General features: G+C 40.1%; 2 protein-coding genes and 1 long non-coding RNA gene across 5 annotated transcripts in view; 2 read left to right on the top strand and 1 right to left on the bottom strand.

Annotated features, from left to right (window-relative positions):
* Nucleotides 1–6,231: 6,231 nt before the first annotated feature.
* On the top strand, nucleotides 6,232–11,953 carry LOC144068123 (LIM/homeobox protein Lhx1-like). Of its 3 annotated transcripts, none has more exons than XM_077592401.1 (6): nucleotides 6,630–6,665; nucleotides 6,789–7,228; nucleotides 7,573–7,793; nucleotides 8,258–8,535; nucleotides 9,433–9,589; nucleotides 10,437–11,953. In XM_077592401.1, the coding sequence occupies exons 2-6, from the start codon at nucleotides 7,059–7,061 to the stop codon at nucleotides 10,811–10,813; spliced, it is 1,203 nt and encodes a 400-aa protein (XP_077448527.1). In that variant the 5' UTR covers nucleotides 6,630–6,665; nucleotides 6,789–7,058; the 3' UTR covers nucleotides 10,814–11,953. The 3 variants fall into 3 exon arrangements, with proteins under 3 accessions (XP_077448525.1, XP_077448527.1, XP_077448526.1); XM_077592400.1 differs by having other exon boundaries at nucleotides 6,632–6,665; nucleotides 6,792–7,228; XM_077592399.1 differs by having other exon boundaries at nucleotides 6,232–7,228.
* A 2,135-nt stretch (nucleotides 11,954–14,088) lies between these two features.
* Nucleotides 14,089–16,240, top strand: LOC144067747 (uncharacterized). The gene is made up of 6 exons (XR_013298031.1): nucleotides 14,089–14,268; nucleotides 14,452–14,537; nucleotides 15,557–15,675; nucleotides 15,740–15,858; nucleotides 15,923–16,041; nucleotides 16,107–16,240. It is a non-coding gene; the product is annotated as an uncharacterized LOC144067747 (long non-coding RNA).
* The window catches only part of acaca (acetyl-CoA carboxylase alpha), a 40,317-nt gene continuing 36,342 nt past the window's right edge, over nucleotides 16,233–20,207 (bottom strand). Inside the window, exons 58-62 of the mRNA XM_077591645.1 lie at nucleotides 19,393–19,528; nucleotides 19,116–19,302; nucleotides 17,673–17,746; nucleotides 17,431–17,592; nucleotides 16,233–16,338 (exon numbers count right to left, since the gene is read on the bottom strand). The gene's annotated coding sequence lies outside the window, so the exon portion shown is untranslated. The remainder of the gene's footprint in view (nucleotides 16,339–17,430; nucleotides 17,593–17,672; nucleotides 17,747–19,115; nucleotides 19,303–19,392; nucleotides 19,529–20,207) is intronic.

A 20,207-nucleotide genomic window follows, 5' to 3' on the forward strand; every position in this document is an offset into this window, starting at 1 on the left:
AAAAGTGGCCCTTTCTCACCACGGCTTTATTGACTTTGCCTGTAAAGTTGCACTACATGGCAGAAACCTTGAACTATCTGTGAAAATATACGACCTGGGTGCAGGACCCGTGTGCTTTGTTGAAGGTGAGTCAGGAAAAACCTCTGAAACCTATAAATAAACCCCATGGTGAGTGTCAGTTACAGCTGAAAACAATGCATCTCAACGTGGAAGGCTTGAATGGCTCCCTTGGTCAGAAAATTATTTCATTATTCTATTTGAAATTTTTGATTTTTTTTCAATGGTTTTTTTTCTTTTTTTCTTCTTTTTTGTATGTGAGACTGGGGGCCGGGCCCGGGGGAGGACGTAGCAATTCTAACGGCTTTTGGATGTAGATAAATGGCTTACAGATGGCCTCGTTCAATATATTCAAATGAGATATAAAAGTAGGGGTGGCTATCAATATAAGTGTGGTTCTTGCGTGATATGATTCAAATTCCAATTGCCCAAATATTCCCAGCAATTCAAACCCATTCAACATTACATGAGACATTGTTGGTTTTATTTTAAATGGTTAAATGGCTGAAAGGTCTTAGTCGTAGTAGTAGTGGTTGTAGTGGTTGTAGTAGTAGTGGTTGTAGTGGTTGTAGTAGTAGTGGTTGTAGTGGTTGTAGTGGTTGTAGTAGTAGTGGTTGTAGTGGTTGTAGTAGTAGTGGTTGTAGTGGTTGTAGTAGTAGTGGTTGTAGTAGTAGCAGTAGTGGTTGTAGTAGTAGCAGTAGTGGTTGTATTAGTAGTAGTAGCGGTAGTAGTAGTAGTAGTAGTAGCAGTAGTGGTGGTAGTAGTAGTAGTAGCAGTGGTAGTAGTAGTAGTAGTAGTAGTAGCAGTAGTAGTAGTACCAGTAGTAGTAGAAGTAGTAGTAGTTAGTATTGCTTTCGATTAATCGTTTAAACATGTTTTAAGAGTTCAGTGGCCAGAGGAAAGCATCCAAAAACCTTTATTATGTTAAATGTCAACAATGTTTTTGGAACGACAATGGGATGGCAATTTACAATATATATACTATATATATACAATATAAGAATAAAAAGCCTTATAGACTGTAAATCAAGACGCAACCAGTAAACAGAGTGATACCTGAATACTCGCAATTCCTCGGTTGAATTGAGAATACACCAATAATAAATTGACCAGCACAGTTTATTATCGCTGAGATAATTGTCTTTATTCAGTCCTCTCGGTCCACAGATAACGTCCTGGAGGAGTTCTGAGAGCTCCTAATGCCCACCACGCTACATGGCGGTATTATCATATATTGTATTTACCCGCGTCTCACCTATAACACAGGACTGGAAAGAAGCGCAAATGCGATTACGCACACGGAGAATTAATCCGGAGATGAGCGCAGGGTAATGTATGCTAATTATCTAACGGGATATTCTTACACAGCAATTAGCATATCTGGGAGGCCAGACAGGGATGGGAGAGCAGCCGGAAGGAGAGACGGGAAGGACACAGATGCTGATAACAAGTACAGCTTCCCTTTTACTTCTTTTGGCTTTGATTTGAATGGAAATATTGAACTTATCATACCGCACTTTATGTTTTGGATATTGTTGTCGTTTTTTTAACTTTCTCGAAAAGCAAAACCGGAGCACTTTGCGCTTATGATTTGTAGTCAGCCGGCGTCTAGTATTGCCGCTGGAAGTTTTTCTTATCAAATTCATAGTATATCTCTCATACTCTATCGTGGATGTTTGTTCATGTGCTTTGATTGAGGAAATGTATTGACATTTGCCCACAATAGAAAGCAGTTTGAGTTTCCCCTCCGTCAGCCCCGAAAAGCTCCCGGCACGGAATGACCGCGAGCCAGCGAGCCTGCCAGCGAGCCTGCCAGCGAGCCACTGTATCAATTCGGCCTTTGCTGTGATTTGGGTGTAATCAGCCATGTAGAACACCAGCTTGCAAAGAAGCCGGGCCTTTTGTAAAGCATCCATCTGTTTTGTGCGGCGGTCCCAGAGAGCCGCTGCTGATAAAAGGGTGAGCATGAGAAGGCCCAGCTGAAAGGACAAGGGTGGGCGGCGGCATCGGGACGCAGTCTGGCCGCGACACTTGTGCGCTCCACTTGTATTCTTCTGTTCAATCCACGACGCCCCTGCTTGCATACGACTCGGAGATCAGAGACTGACAGCTGCTGACTCACAGGACCAAAAATAAAGGAAAAAAAGCCAACCCAGACGTGCCAATGACAGATGCGCAAACGCCGTCGACCTCTCAATCTGTCTGGCTAATATTTTACGGGTGTACTACAGCGGTAGCAAAACAGATGGAAATGGATTGGACGTCCATCGTTGTCAAAGGTGGTGACAGGTGACGACTCGATAGGCGCTCTTGAAATGGGCTTCATGTCTATAACTGTTAATATAGGTGACTGAGTTAAAGGCTACGAAATAACACAAAATAATCCAAATGTATATGGGTATTGCAAAAGAAGTATCCAAAATGTGGAGATTTTACAACACTTTCTATATTAGTATGATCATGATATCAGGTTTTGACCTCTCAGCTAATGGAGAGGTGCTCTTTAGTGTTAAAGCTGAGAATTGCCATGTAGGCTGACTTCAAGCTTCTTGTGCAGGCCAGGTTCAATGAGATTTTCACAATTAAACATGGGTAGTGGCTGGACGTTCCCATTGATTTTAAATTAATCCGTAAACTCGTATTATGTGTAAGTCTCTGAGTGATAAAATAACAGCTAGACTCTGTTGACTGTGTGAAAAACTGAGCAAATGAAAGAATGAGATCAACTAGTAAGGAATACTTAAAAATGTCAAATGTGATTGGTGAGGTATATAAATCAATTTTTTTTCAACTTTCTTGTATATTTGCTTTCTTAAATTGTTGATTTTGGGTGTGTTCGGGACTGGGACGGTGGCTCTAGATCAGATGAATGGGTTCTGTAAGTGTGTTAGTAAGGCCTGAAACGTTCCCAAACTCTTGTAAAAATCAATTTCACTTGGAATTTCCAATCCAAATCAGCCATTGTGGTTGTTTGCTCCTCTCCTACAAGATGGTGACGTGCGATCGTATGCTTTTCGAATAGCCTGTCCTTCCCTAATGGCAGAAACATACATCTCCAGGGTGCGAGAATCCCCCACCTCTCTGCTTCCCCTCAACACGGACACGCTCCCGAGCTTCAGCCAGGCAGGCAGCCGGTCCGAAGCCCAGCCCAGCCCAGCCCCCCGCCCGTCCGTCCGTCCCCCCGTCCCCCCGTCCCCCCAGGCCAAGCGGGCCAGCCCTTTTTTTTTGCCGGCGCTGCCGATAAGTGACGGCAGCTGCATTGAGGAGCACAATGCTCACGCCGAGGCAGCTCAGCTGGCCTCTCTCCCCACTTGACATCGTCTTTGACCCGAGCTGTGTGACTTTTCCACCCCGCAGGCTGGCGCCCCGCGCCCCACGCGGTCTGCTCCCCTATCTGCTCTAGCCACACACGCCGCTCGCAGGCAGAGCGCACCTTTAACGATGTGCGCATCCTCAGGTCAGCCGGGTCAATTCAATTCAAATAGAAGATAAATGATTTGTAAATCATGTAGATAAAGACCAAATACATCATAGGGGGAGCCCATGCCACCGCTTTGCCTTCAAGCAAAATACTCACTTTGCCAATTTTTTTTAAGCACCCCATCCCCATCTATCACAAGATTGCAGGACCAAAAAAATCAAACATAGAAATGGAAGGAAAAAAATGCTAAAGTGTTGGAAAACTCACTGAATTTGAGCCCCATTACAAAAAGATACATTTGATAAGATGGATAAAGAAATTTAATTTCCAAGCTTCCACTTGGGGGTGTGAATTATCCATGTCATAACAATACAATATCAATACTTTGGATCAGGATATGATACTTGCCAATAATACAAAATCTGCCACTATTTACTGGGATTCTCCTTTAGAGCTTATGTTCCACATTTAACACGTTAAATGACATTTTATCAAAAGCACTACGAAATACAAAGCAATTTTAACTTTTGGAACAATTTCAATGCTGAATTCTTTTCATTGTTGACGTATGGCTTGAGACGGAAAATCTACAGGACAAGAGACAAAACTTTTGAGACTCAAGACCCTCCAAATGTGGTCTGGAGACTCAAAAACACTGATTCCATGCACTTTTCGGCTCTTTGCACACATGCCAACTGCCCCAAACAAAAGCTACGCTCTATTATCGCAACCTGGGCGAAGCTCGGAGGCGGATGGCGTTCGGGGACCCCTCAGCCACGCGAGGGCCACGCGAGCCCGAGGGGCCGTTCGTTGAGAGGGCCCGAGGGACCGGGCGCCCTCAGCCTCCTGCTGATGATGGTGATTGATGCAGGCACAATTCAGACACTGCAGACGTTACAGCAAATTAAAAGGCCATTTTGTAAACTTCTAAAGGAACAGAATGGCGGGGCGGGGCGGGGCCCCGAAGAGGGGGGGGCTCCGGCGCTGTCAGACCGTCAGCTTCTGTTTAGCTTCCTCGGCGTCACGAGTCCCTCAGGAATGCCTTTCACACTCCCGTCGCTTGTGCACAGATGGGAGTTGGTGTGCATCCTGAAAGGAGAACGTCTCATTTGTCAGCGACCACGCCATCGACGGCGGCGGACGTCAAATTCACTCGTAACGAGAGCTGCTCGGCAACAATCTCAGACACTGCAGTGTATGGTATGTTATTCCTCCTCTTAATACTCCCCCCATTATTAAACAGGATTTGTTTGTTTTTTATAGCCCAAAATTTCAAAATCCATGTATTTCACCAACAAAAAAAGACACCTTAATTTCCCAAAAACAGATTGGCATTTCTTATTTGATTCCCATTGCCACAAAAACTTTTCCATCCACCTCTATTGATTTTCAACTCGGGGCCCACAAAATAACAACATTAGCAGCTCACAAAAATATCTCTAATGATGATCACTACCCTCCACACAGACCCCCTAAAAAATCAACATTAAGTGACACGGAAATGACCAGAAAGTGACCTATCCATGCCCCTAAATAATTTCTTTTAACATCATTCAAGGTACTTGCAATATCCCAACCAGCATGCAAACATTTCCACACAATGTTCTTTTGGATTTCTTCATCCAAAGGCCCTTTGGGTGGGCTCATCTTATTGTTAAGGCCAATTAGCAGCAATTAACAAACACTAATGCTATGCCCTCCCATCCCCTGTCAAAACAAAAAGTGTGCCGCATGCCAGATTCCAGTGCTTGAAAGAGCGCTTTTGTGTTCCGCTGGGTTGGCGTGGGGGGGTCGGAGCAGCACACTTGCACGGGCAGCGCGCCTCATCAACACCTTGCTTGGAGAAAGCCTAACCCACAGGGAGACCCTCATTTAGACTCGCGCTTTGAATACCACCGTGACGATTGCTTTGGACCTCTTGTCGCAAGAGTGCCGTGCGAACCACTGCATTGTTTGTGGTCGCCATCGCAAAGAGGGTTGCTCTTTTAACCCCTAAAACAACAGATTATAAAAGCCATCATTCTGTTGGAAATTGGCAGTCATTTACCAGAAGTTATTGTGTAACAATAACAGTAAGAAATGTTACACAATGACAACAATTCAAAAACTATTGAGGTAAAAAGGAACTTGATGATTTGGGTTTAGGGATGTTGGGGGGAAAAAATCACATGCATGTGGAATTCATTTGTTAGTATAAATACAAACTGATTTTGGAAATGTTTGAAAATATGATCCAATATAGAACTTCTGCGGCAATGTCTAACATTGAATTTTTGAAAAAGGTCAAATAAAGGCTTTTAACTAAAGTCTTTAGAGGCATATGGAGTGAAACTCTCTGGAACAAATGTGCTCATTTAAAAATCTGTAATATCATAGTGCGGAAACTACATTTTTGAATAGGCAACTACAAAGCTGACTTTCATTTGCAATGTGGTGCGTCTTCAAAAGTTTTCACATGAAGGGATGAGCAGAGCCTGGTGTTCAAAATGCACAATCTTCCTTCCTTATATATGATAAGGTCCCAACTTTAGTCTATGCGTGGTCAGAGATGATTATGAATGATGAAAATTGCCCTTTGAAAACAGAATGTCTGGACCATACAGAACTTTTGTGCAGGATGTCATTCAACAATCAGGTTCTCCTGTCAAATAGGGGTGAACTAACATTTTATTTGGTGCAAAATTTCTATTTATATTAACCCTATATGGACGAACCTATCGCATTTGATATGTGAATTTCGAGCAATATGATATAATCCCCCTTCTAAAAAAAATGGATTCATCACATAAATATGATGCAAACCTATGACAAATTACATTGGATATTTTGCAATCTTTCCTATCAATAAAGAATTCCTATTTGCTATCAATTATTTACTAGTTTGAACTTTGAGGGGTTAAATAACAGCCTGCAAGTACATTTATTATCACCACCCAAAAAAAATGTCTAAAAATATCATACTTTCTACCAAAAAATATATATGTATTAAGGTTATTGTCGTTTAATATAGTTATAGCATCCCCTGAGCGGTCAAAAGAAAAATGAAAAGACCTTATTGGTTGACATCTTGGTGATGTCACACACCCGTTTCTCTTTGATTGGCTGCTGACTAAATAGGGAGCTCATTAGTGCGCCTCTCTATACTGATGACAGCACAACACGAGGAAAATGGGACACAAATGGCAAGGTTGGACACACTGACAAGAATCTGCCGTTATTTTCCGCTCTTCTCCGGGATGGAATGACACGTTGATGTTGACTCTTTTACACTCACCATCAGAGACCATGTTGTGTCCCCATCTTTTTTCAGCAGATGGCCTTCAGTTTGGAGCTCGCCGATTCGTGTGGATTATTTGCACCTTTATATCGTTTGGATAATCCTTGTCAATCTTCACATTGACTTGGATGCGCAGGGATTTTTGGGGGAAAAGGACCGACTGGAATAAACCCAAGGCGCCTCTGTGTGTGTGTGGGTGTGGGTGTGGATATATTTATTTGTATTATTTATTGATTTATTTGTATTTATTTATTTGTAGTTATTTATTTGTATTTATTTATTTATTGGAATTGTCTGTGCACGATGATTCAGTGCGCCAACTGCGAAAAACCAATTGTAGATCGGTTCTTGCTGAAAGTTTTGGACCGACCGTGGCACGTCCAGTGCGTCCAATGTTGCGAATGCAAGTGCACGTTGACCGAAAAGTGTTTTTCACGAGAAGGCAGACTCTACTGCAAGAATGACTTCTTTAGGTAAGTGGGAGAAGGACAAAAAAAATCAGATGATTCCAATCTTGTTGTTTTTTTTCTTCCTTAAAAGAACAGAGGAGTCAGAAACGGAAGATTCGATGTGGGAGATCATGGAAAGAACAATTTTAAGGATTGTGCATGCCATTTTTGCATTATTTTTGCAGGATAGTTATTAAAAAAAAATCTGGGTCTTACATTTAAATCCATTTCTGCTTCATTTCGTTTTTTGGTGCATTGCTCAGTGAATAGTGACCAGGATAATGTTTAAATAGTAATTTTATACTGCAGGTGAAATAGCTTTGAATGTGTGCCCTATTTTTGTTGTTGTATTTTTTGGGTCGACACAGGAGATTTGGGACCAAGTGTGGCGGTTGCTCCCAGGGGATTCTGCCCAGTGATCTTGTCCGTAAGGCCAAGAGCAAAGTGTTCCACCTCAACTGCTTCACTTGCGTCATGTGCAACAAGCAGTTGTCCACCGGCGAGGAGCTCTACATCCTGGACGAATTCAAGTTCCTTTGCAAGGAGGACTACAACAATAACGGCGGAAAGGACGCCATTCACCTCGCAGGTTCATAAAACGATTCATATCTTTGTGATGGAGAAAAAAATCTGCTCATAATCATCAACCTCGTGCTTGATGGAATTTCTATGCACAAAAGGGGACATTTTAAATATTTGTATGCATTTTTGTGTACATATTTTAAGGTGGGTTGTTTATTTGGACGTGAATTTGGCTCAATCTGCATTAAATTGATGTGATATTTTGCATGAGAAAAGAATGCAAATTGTTATTGGTATTGTTTTGACGCAGATTAGGTTAAATCTGCACCAAATTAAATCTCATTCAAATTGATATTTATTTTTGATGGCAAGAAAAGTGTGCAAAATATTGTTGGATTTGAAGCAAATTGAAGAAATTCCACTCGTTGGTAATAATAGAAGAAAATGAGCATCATATTCAAATGTTTTATTCAAAGTTGCTCCATTGCATTTGATTTGATTTTGTATTTTTGGGTGGGCGTCTGTGGGCAGTGACGACGTGTAGTGAGCCCAGTTTATCCCCGGACTCTCAAGACCTGCAGCAGGACGACTCCAAGGACTCGGAAGCGGGTCACTTATCGGACAAAGACGTGTGCCCCAACGAGAACGACGAGCAGGGCGCCGTGGGCAAGAGACGCGGGCCTCGGACCACCATCAAGGCCAAGCAGCTGGAAACCCTGAAAGCGGCTTTTGCGGCCACCCCGAAGCCCACCAGACACATCCGAGAGCAACTATCACGGGAGACGGGGCTCAACATGAGAGTCATTCAGGTCAACGCGGAATATTTTTTTCCACATTTCAGCCTTATTCTTGTGCGCCAAACCGTCGCTTTTACGCACGCAATTGCGTTTAAACGCACGCATGAAGTGGAATAAGTCTTGTTTAAAAAAAAATCAGCACATAATCATGCAATGCTTTTTTGTCTCTCTCTATATATGCTTTTTTAAAATCCTTTCATCCCATAATCCCGCAATGCATTTTTTTGTCTCTGTGTTTTATTTTGATGTTTATGATTTAAAAAATAATTTCATCCCATACTCCTGAAATGCATATTTTGTCTCTGTGTGTTTTATTTTTTATTATTATTTATTTTGTAAGAATTGCATCCCATAATCCAACAATGCATTTGTCTCTCTCTGTGTATATGTTTTGTTTTTAAAATAATTTCATCCCACAATCCTTCAATGCATTTTTTGTCTACATATTGTTTATTATTGTTTTTAATAATGTCATCACATAATGCCTTAAAGTATCTCTCTCTATCTCTCTATATATGTATATGTATGTGTGTGTGTGTGTGTATATATATATATATATATATATATATATATATATATATATATATATATATATATATATATATATATATATATATATATATATATATATATATATATATATATATATATATATATATATATATATATATATATATATATATATATATATATATATATATATATATATATATATATATATATATATATATATATATATATATATATATATATATATATATATATATATATATATATATATATATATATATATATATACATATAATGTGTCTGCATGCAGGGGTGTATGTTTTATTTTGAATGAAACATTGTGCATTAAAGATTGTTGGGATGCATCTTCCCGTTTGTTTTGTTTTTATTTGTAAACAGGTGTGGTTCCAAAACCGGAGATCCAAAGAAAGGCGCATGAAGCAACTGAGTGCTCTCAGTGCCCGGAGACACATGTTCTTCCGCAGCCCCAGAAGGATGCGCGCAATGGGGGAGCGCTTGGACACCGCAGAGCTTGGACATTTCTCCTACTATGGAGGTGAGCCACCGTACTAGTCTTAAGGACACTTTATTTGGATTGCATCATCCAATACAAGATCATTCTTATCGTGTTTGGCCCAGATTTGAGCGTATATGTTAGGGTTGCTTGGTTTTCTTTTGCTTTTATTTTCCGTGTGTTCTGTCCGAGTGATTGGTCATTGTGGTGTCTCTGCCCTTGGTTCTCAGGTGTTCCTAATTGTCTCGTAAACCCATGTCGATCTATTTGAACCTCACATGATTGTTTTATCATTGTCGGATTGTCTGCCTTCTTTCTACGTTCAACGTTCCAAGTTTCTCGCTTCTCCGTGTTTCCCACGTCAGGTTTAATGTTGTTATTTGAGTCTTTGTTATTTCCAAAATAGCCATTTTCAAGATTGGTTTTAATACTTCCTGGCCTTTCTTCTCTTTTCACATTCTGGCAACTCTTGTGCCAACAAGAAGACTTTAAAATTCCCATTATGGAGTCAAAAACTAATTCCCAATTAGGCTCATCTGACTTAATGGTTTTCATTTTCACTAAAGCGGTAATATGGTCGTCACCTCATTTAGAAAGTGACAAAATATTCCAATTCGATGCAGGTATAAACATAATTGCATTGTTTTATTTCTCTGTTAGTATATTAAGACAGCCATTATTTTTTTATGTCTCGTATTGGAATTATTGAAGGGAATCTAGTGGCCGGCTCTTAGTTGAACGTTTAATCCATCCTGATAATCGTTGCGGTTCTCGTCACACCGAGCATTTGCAGACAAACTGCCTTAGACGGCGATAGACGTCCGGTCCGTCGTTGTCAACGGCAGACAAGAAATATCTCTCTCTCTCCCTTACGCGTGCCGCCTTCCAGATTACCCCGGCGAGTTCTACGGCCCGGGCGGGAATTACGAGTACTACCAGGGACCCCCGTCGTCCCAGGCGCAGACCCCGGCGGACTTGGGCTTCGTGCCCTCGGCCATCCCCTCCGGCACCCCGCTGGGGGCCATGGAACACCGCCACCCAGGTCACCACTGCCCCGGAGAGGTGCAGTGCTACCCGGACGGCGTGCCCCACCACCCGGTGAACTCGCCCAGCCCCGAGCCCAACGGACCGGGCTCCATGCACAGCATCTCCAGCGAAATGTGCGGCCCCGGCACCCCTTTCGCCGCCATCGCGCTGGGCGACAACGGATACACCAATCAGCTGTCGCAGCCCTCGTCCGAGGTGAGCGAAGGAACTGTGTGGTAACGTTTTCAAGGCTGATCATCACTTTATGGATGGACGGATGGATTAATTCCTCTATTTATTTGACTTTCATGAAGGCATCCAAATCTCTATTCTTTCATGTGATTCTGCTTGTTTGTCTAAAACTGATTGTAATTCAAATGAGACTCCAAAGTACTGCTTCGTGCTGAATCTCTTTTGTAGAGCAATAAAACACATTCACACTCTGTTAATATTTGAGGCGTGCTTAGCTTTCCCGCACATTTGTCCATCCATGGCCTTTTCTACTTCGAATCACCTTTTCAGTATTTGTTGAAATATTAACGATACAAAAAAAATTGGGGGATTTGAGGGGGTCTCGACAGCTAATGGTGAATACAAGGTTTTCCATTGTAATTGTCAAATTCATTGCATTTTGACCAAAAAGCTCTCTCAGGACTGCGTAAGCTTTGCTTTTGAAATTTCATGGATCAGCTGTGTCGAAACAGGTTGGCCTTCAAAAGGAAAGGAGACGTCTGAAAAAACGCATTTGTACAAAATACTCATGGCGCTTTATGAAGACGAGCGGCACGGGCTCATAAAGGGAGAATATTCATTAGCCGAGGGCAGTCGCTTGTTTACTTGGAGCGCCGAGTATTTGAAAATGATCGCGTCAAGGCCGATGGATTGCGGAACCGGATTCCAAAGCAAACGGACAAACCCTTTTAGCCGTGTTTTCTCACTGTGCTAGTTTGTAATTGGGAACACACACACATGCACAAAACTGATTGTGACATGATGCAAGAACACCAACCCAATTGTACTGGCTCATTTTTGAGGATAATATCCACTGTAAAACAAACAGACTCACACAAACACACACACACACAAACACACAACAAAGGTAGTCAATGTTCGTCATGAGATGATTGTTGAAATAAGACTTGAGATTTGTGTTTCTGACCTTTCGGTGTGTGATGAAATAAATTCTGATTGTGATTTGTAGAAATTGACTTTCGGCGCAGAATGTTAGCGTCGTCCGTCCGAGGAAAAACGACCGGAATCCTTTTCGAAACCGCTCGTCTTGGCGGTCCACGTGTCAACGTGTTTTGGAAATAGTTTTGTATGTAAAATTGTGTTATTTCAAATATTAGGTCAAATAAAATGGTGTGACAAAGGAAACTACATCCTGGGACCGAGGTTGGTTCATATTTTGATTGTCAGAGGATGTTTTGCAAAGCACGCATGCCACGTTTAAAGGCGGTTACCAGAACAGGACGATGGAGTTTGAGTTTTCCTTCCCAACGTGTGTTTGGGTGCTACATAGGAGCCTAATAAAAGGCAAACAACCATCTGGAAAGCCACGGTAGAATCAGCCGCCGAGTGCCAATGTTTTCTTATTCCGTCCTATGAAAAACAAACCTTTGTTTGCCTTGAATAAAACTCGGACACCCAAGCTTTCGTAAACAATTTATATTTGCCAGCTAGCCAATTTTCTTCACAGAGCAGCTCGCATGAATTTTAAAATGATAGCAAACAACGGGGATTGAACAGAAATTGATTCGTGGGAGCACATGGGCAAATATTTGGGCTGATTTTTTGGGGTGTGTGCAAATATGATTTGGGAAAATGCTTCCTGGCTCAAAGAAAAAATAATTTGGGAGCTTGTTATTAATAATTTGATGTGATACCCATTCAAGCACAAACCACTAAATAATGGAAAACTAATAAAATGTAAACTTGAAAGGTTCTTCGGCACAAAAAGACTACAAACCTATCAAATGTAATTTGTCGTAAATCTGTATATTGTTATTAGCAGACATTTTCACCAGGGGAAAATATCACATTTAAAATGCATGCATCATATATGACATACACATATGGACACACAGTGTTAAATCAAGGGACTAATAATTCAAACACATAAACAACAGCTGGGATTTAAACAAATAAAGTGGTTCTCCAGTGTGATGAAAAAAGTGCTTCCAAATATGAAGTTATGGTTTGCATGAATTTCTTCTTCTCAGGGGATGAGTTGGTGGAGTGTGAAGGTAAGGCCGTCGTTGAGAAGCAGAAGAAAAAAGGAAGGGGGACACATAAGATCTGCAAAAATGTATATTCCTGTCCTCATTCATTTAAAAAAATGATGATCAAAAAGGATGCAGAAAGAGACCAAGCACACAAAACACTTGAAATATATGCCTCCCTCAATCAGCGCTGACAGAGGACAACAAGAAGAAGAAGCTGATTGGTTAATCCGAAAGAAGGTGCTGACGAGAACCGGTGGGAACCAAAACCTGATCAAAAGACTTATCAAAGACACCGGAAAACTAAACTAAAAGGTACACTTGGCACAGAACATTGCAAGAAAAGGGCTGGAGAGTGTTTTTCCACACTTGCTCTTCTAACACTCTTCCGAAGACTACAAACTCAATGAAAAATGTGCACTTAACAGGTAAAAGTTTGCTTTTTTTCTGAAATTATAGGTGCTATTCAAAAGGATGGATCTCATTTCCTAGTTGGGCTTATGGCATACTACCCTGAAAATGCTTGAAGTTAAGCAGGGTTGTCCCTGGTTAGTACTTGGATGTGAGACTGACTGCCTGGCAAAACCAGGTCATCTAACCTCTTATGTTTGCTCACATTAGCCTGTGAGAAGCAGTCGGATCTCCAATAGTATGCAAAAATCCCTCACTCACCCTTACTTAGACTTGCTTATATGCCTTTGCAGCCAAACTCAATGAAAAATGTCAAAGTTTGGATTTGATAAAATTATAGGTGCTACTCAAAATATCAAAACTCATGTCCTACTTGGCCTCATGGCAAGCTACCCTGAAAACACCTGAAGTTAAGCAGAATTGTGCTTGGTTAGTGCTTGGATGGGAGACTGCCTGGGAATACCAGGTGCTGTAAACTCTTATGTTTGCTCACTTAGCCTGTGGGAAGCAGAGGTATCTCAATAGTATAGACTTCTTAAATGGGCTCATGGCCTAGGTGGTTAGTGCTTTCCCCTTGGATCTGTAGAGCTGTTTGTGCGTGGGTTCGCATCCTGGTCTCTGCAGTATGGACTTTACCATGTGATTGGCTGGCCACTGTCACTGTTAAATTTTGGTCCCCCCCACCAAGCATGAAAGCCCAAACAACCTATTTACAGCCCCGCCCCCGCCCCACCCACTAACTAATTCATGTTATTATGAAAACAATGTATCTTTTTTTTAAGTATTCAAGTCCAACCAAAAAGCATTTACAGACCCCCCCCCCCCCCACCACACACACACACACTGACTAATTTAGCACGTTATTATGAAAACAATTTATATTTTGTGTGTGTCCATTTTTAATAGGCGTGGCCGAGGTTAGAGTTCAAATAGCCGACGTCAAACCCCAAAATGGCTGATGAGCCAGGAGGCAGCACGGGCGTGCACTGCAGAGCGGCTCAAAAGTGACGATTTGCCGAAGAAAGCCTGACAAACTTCTCACAGGACGATGCAGCACATTCGGTACGTTGTCATTTGGGGATTTCGAAGCCCCAGTTCTCGTCTTGAGAGTGATAAGAGCATGATTCGTTTGCGTGATGTAGCCCGACGTGTGTGCAGACAGCATAATGTTTGCAAACAAATTGGCTACATTGCGTTACCGATCGCTCTTTGTTTTAAAAGAAATCATTCCATTGTGTGTTTCAGTCCCTCAACGTGTACAGACTGCTGGGAAACATCAAGAATGTGGCTAAAACGACCAGACAGGAGCAGCTTGTCGACGCCATAACAAAGTGAGTTATTTTTAAATAGTTCCGATTTTCTCTATCCGTGTAATAGTTCAACGTCAGCGTTCAGTATTCAAGGCTTTGCGCAATTGACTCGTTTTTTCATCATGATACGTTAAAATTTTGAATGAAAAGACTAACTAGCTTGGTGTTTATTTAATAGCAAAAACCTGTGGATAAGTCACCCACACAAATGCCATTAGTGGATGCGTAAGGAATAAACAGTAATCCCTCGATTATCGCGGTTAATGTAGACCAGACATGGCTGCGATAAATCAAAAACCAAAAAGTAGGGTCATCCCTATTGAATTTAATTTTAAAAAATACTATAGTGGCAAGTGAAGGAGTTGCTTCTCACATTTTTCTGAAATTAAAAAAAATCTGCCATGTAGTGGTGATTACTGTGCACTTAAATTAATTCTATACTTTTACCCCCTTAACTTTCTTAAAGACCTCAGGGCTTGGACCTTTTAGTTTTAAATGTGGTTTTGACAAAATATAAGTGAGGCATTTATTCAACCATAGTGCAGGGGTCATTTTTGACTCATTTAAACATGGTAAAATAACTTTTTTTCTTGGCATAAGAAGAGAAAAACAGCTTTTTGGGATATTTATTAAGAACAAATACATTTGAAATGATTGACTGAAAAACTCAAGGCAGAAGTAGGCCCCAAGTGTTTTATTTTTTCAAAATAAAAGACCCTAACCCCTTAACTTTCTTAAAGACCTCAGGGCTTGGACCTTTTAATTTTTAGTTTTAAATGTGGTTTTGACAAAATATAAGTGAGGCATTTATTCAACCGTAGTGCAGGGGTCAGTTGACTCATTTAATTGTATGGTAAAATAACATTATTTTTCAAGAATGAATAGATTTGAAATGATCGACTGAAAAACTCAAGGTAGAAGTAGGCCCCAAGTGTTTTATTTTTTCAAAATAAAAGATCTCCCCAATTCAGGTAAGACCCTACTTGTGAATGGTTTTTTACTTAACTTTGTGTATTGACTCCCTTTTTTTTGTTTTCCAGAATTCCACCCATGGGGGACCAGGTTTCCTGCCTATGTAGAGATAGGCTGACGCACCCCCTCATTTCTAGGTGCTGGGTGTTACGCCAGAACCTATCTCCAACATTTTTCAAAATAAAAGGTAAAACCTTGCGAATGGTTTTTTACTTAACTTTGTGTATTGACCCCTTTTTTTTGTTTTCCAGAATTCCACCCATGGGGGACCAGGTTTCCTGCCTATGTACAGATAGGCTGACGCACCCCCTCATTTCTGGGTGCTGGGTGTTACGCCAGAACCTATCTCCAACATTTTTCAAAATAAAAGGTAAAACCTTGCGAATGGTTTTTTACTTAACTTTGTGTATTGACCCCTTTTTTTTGTTTTCCAGAATTCCACCCATGGGGGACCAGGTTTCCTGCCTATGTACAGATAGGCTGACGCACCCCCTCATTTCTGGGTGCTGGGTGTTACGCCAGAACCTATCTCCAAGATTTTTCAAAATAAAAGGTAAAACCTTGCGAATGGTTTTTTACTTAACTTTGTGTATTGACCCCTTTTTTTTTGTTTTCCAGAATTCCACCCATGGGGGACCAGGTTTCCTGCCTATGTACAGATAGGCTGATGCACCCCCTCATTTCTAGGTGCTGGGTGTTACGCCAGAACCTATCTCCAACATTTTTCAAAATAAAAGATCTTGCAAAGTATATACATGTCTTTTTATTAACAGGAAAACATTTTGACTCTTGCTCTTAAGAGTTGCCATCATATTGAAGTGTTGATTGGTTTGGCCAGTCTTTTCTCCACCTGCAGATGAAGACAACATGGTTATAGATTAACAAAAAACACTTGGAAAATAAAATTAAAAAAACACCTAAATAAAAATAACACTTAGAAGAAAAAAAAATGAAAATAAAAACTGGGAATAAACTGAAGAAAAAACAAATGGAAGAATAAATTAGAAAATAAAAAGGGGGGACTAAACACTTAGAAGAACAATTAGAAAATAAAAGGGGGGAAGAACAAATTAGAAGAAAAATAGAAAAACAAAAATGGGGGAATAAACACTTAGAAGAAAAAAATAGAAAATAAAAAGGGGGGAATAAACACTTAGAAGAAAAAAATAGAAAATAAAAAGGGGGGAATAAACACTTGGAAGAAAAAAATAGAAAATAAAAAGGGGGGAATAAACACTTGGAAGAAAAAAATAGAAAATAAAAAGGGGGGAATAAACACTTAGAAGAAAAAAAAATGAAAATAAAAACTGGGAATAAACTGAAGAAAAAACAAATGGAAGAATAAATTAGAAAATAAAAAGGGGGGACTAAACACTTAGAAGAACAATTAGAAAATAAAAGGGGGGAATAAACACTTAGAAGAAAAAAATAGAAAATAAAAAGGGGGGAATAAACACTTAGAAGAAAAAAATAGAAAATAAAAAGGGGGGAATAAACACTTAGAAGAAAAAAATAGAAAATAAAAAGGGGGGAATAAACACTTAGAAGAAAAAAATAGAAAATAAAAAGGGGGGAATAAACACTTGGAAGAAAAAAATAGAAAATAAAAAGGGGGGAATAAACACTTAGAAGAAAAAAATAGAAAATAAAAAGGGGGGAATAAACACTTGGAAGAAAAATAGAAAAACACAAATGGGGGAATAAACACTTAGAAAATAAAAAGGGGGAATAAACACTTAGAAGAAAAAACAAATGGGGGGAATAAACACTTAGAAGAAAAAACAAATGGGGGGAATAAACACTTGGAAGAAAAAATTAGAGAATAAACACTTAGAAGAAAGTATTAGAAAATACAAACAGGGGGAATAAACACTTAAAAGAAATTACAAATGGGGGAATAAACACTTAGAATTCCTGCTCCAAAATTAAATGAGATCCTTACCTTAAAGATCTAGTCAAAGAGCTGTGGAAATGAATGGCCAGTGAAACGTCACTATTATGATTTAGGCTTTTATTTAATTTGGATTTTCAGAAGTACAGAGACACCATATGATGCAAGAGAGACATCTTCAAGTGGGAAACCTGCGAGGAAGATCTCTCAGGCCTGTTGGTTGCAAAAAAAATAGCAAGTTAGAATATATGGAGACTGGAGATAAAACTTTTTTTTGAGGGGTGTAGTTTTACCTTGATCTGGACCAGTCTCCTCTTCTGTAACCTCAAGAGTGCTCTAGGCACACAGGAAGAGCTGCATCTTGGTGCTAAACAGGGAAAATTTGCATACAAAAAGCAAAGTTAGGATACATAGAACCTGGAGATTCAACAGATAGGCTTAGTTTTTTTTTTCTGGGAGTAGTTTCATCTTGATGCTAAACAGGGAAAACTTGATTTAAGCAAGGTATTTGGGGGTTGCCAAACAATTACAGGATAGAGAAGTCTTACCAGAAATGTAATAAATGATCAAGATAAAGAATGAAAAGAAGTTAGCGAGTGCTAAGTGCTATTTTCCCTTTTCCAGACAAGGCGATTAAATATACAGACTGACGTTAACAGCTAGGACAAGGGTGTCAAACTCGGGTTGGTTTGCGGGCTGCAATAACGTCACCTCGATTTCACGTGGGCCGGACCATTTTTGAAATAATATTTTTATATTTTTTCTATTTAAATTGGATTAAAAAAACTGCATCAAAAGCCCTAAATATTCAGTTTAGAGATCTAAAAAAAAATTTTTGTTTGAGCTTTTTTTTTTTCTTCATGAAGGAAAATATCTTATAATAATTTGTTTTTCATTTCAAAAGGAAACAAAATATTTTTGGGAATATGTTCAATATTAGAGTGGAAAACTGAATTTTTTAAATATATTTATTTTTAGATTTTACTAAATGCTTTTTGAACTAAAAACACAAAAAGGAAAAAAATGGATTAAAAATTGCAATTATATATTTAAAAGGGGGGAAATGAGGAAATATAATATACATGTATAATCTTAATTTGAATTTGATCCTAACACATAAAGTTGGCACTCATGATTTACTTTCTCGGGCCGCACAAAATGACGCGGCGGGCCAGATTTGGCCCCCGGGCCGCTACTTTGACACCAGTGAGCTATGAGAAAGTTGGCTTAACAGTTTTATATACGGCGATTAAATATACAGACTGACGCTAACAGCTAGGAGAAAGTTGGCTTAACCGTTTTGTACAAGTGATTTTTTTTTTGTAAAAACTGAACAATTACAACTCGGAAATGGGTGTTTAGCACTCGCAATGAAAACTATCATTACATATGACACAACAGGAACTAAATTGTGTCTCTGATGTCAGTCTAGAGTGAGCATTTACCCAGCAAACTGTCGGTTGATGTCTCGGCGTTGTTTGATTAAATTTAAAGTCTTGCTACACGACTCAATAATGGAGAAAACGGACAACATACTTTTAAAGTCAAATCGTGACGCTAACGCTAATGCTAACTAGTAACATACGGCACACAGCCGGTCGGGAAGCCCAAACTTAAATTGTCGACGGTGTGTTAAACCTGGCATTAAACTAAGAGATTTGTTGGCGTTTTGGGCTCAATTGATTGCTGAAAAATCTCCCGATAGCGTGATAAAAACGCATTGCTATAGTCCTTACCTCGTTAGCGTGCTCGTAGACCGTCAGCGTGGGAGCCCTTCCAAAAGGAAGATTTACTGCGCATGCGCTTAATTAACTCTGCTGTGTCGACAATAGGCGTAACCACGCCCATATTGTTCAGTCAATCATCTTCCATACCAACCATCCTCAAAAGGGTTGAGTGTCAGCAGGCACTGCTTCTCACAGCCTTAGTGAGCAAACATAAGAGTTGACAGCACCTGGTATTAGCAGTGACATTGGCCATCCAATTGCATGGTAAAGTCCATACTGCACCAACCTGGATGTGAACCCACGCACCCACAGGTCTATAGATCCAAGGGTGAAGCACTAATCACCTAGGACAGGGGTAGGAAACCTATGGCTTGGGAGCCATATGTGGCTCTTTCCATGGGTACATATGGCTTTCCACTAACCTGTGAGGTAAAATATGGAAATCATTGGTGAGAGAGCTGAGTCCCGAACGCACTAACAAGAGCGTCACTGCGGCGTCGACACTACCTGTACCCCTATTTTAATCATAATTTTGTTTTTTATTACTCTTCTGCATGCATGATATCATTGATACTGATTTTGTAAGCCACCACATAACAATGTTGTCAAAAGAAATCAGACTTTTTGTACATTAAAAGTGATGAAATGACAAAAAAAAATTACACTTTCATATATTTTTACTTTTCAATTCCGAGAATGGCTCTCAAGGAATAACATTAGAAAATATTAATTGTTTATGGCTCTCTCTGTCAAAAAGGTTCCAGACCCCTGACATAGGACATGAGCCCCTTTAAGAATAAGTGTATACTAGTGAGATGCCACTGCTTCTCACAGGCGAAGTGAGCAAACATAAGAGTTCACAGGACCTGGTATTCCCAGGCAGTTTCCCATCCAAGCACTAACCAAGCCCAATTCTTCTTAACTTCAGGTGTTTTCAGGGTAGCTTTCCATTAGCCCAACTAGGACATGAGATCCAACTACTTGAGTAGAACCTACAACTTTAGCAAAACCAAAATTTGACATTTTTCATTGATTTTGGCCGGCAAATATGTCCACAAAACATTGCACTGTTAATGTCTACTTGAGTGACATTTCTCATAG

This window comes from Stigmatopora argus, chromosome 22 (assembly GCF_051989625.1).
Source record: "Stigmatopora argus isolate UIUO_Sarg chromosome 22, RoL_Sarg_1.0, whole genome shotgun sequence".
NCBI classification, from domain to species: domain Eukaryota; kingdom Metazoa; phylum Chordata; class Actinopteri; order Syngnathiformes; family Syngnathidae; genus Stigmatopora; species Stigmatopora argus.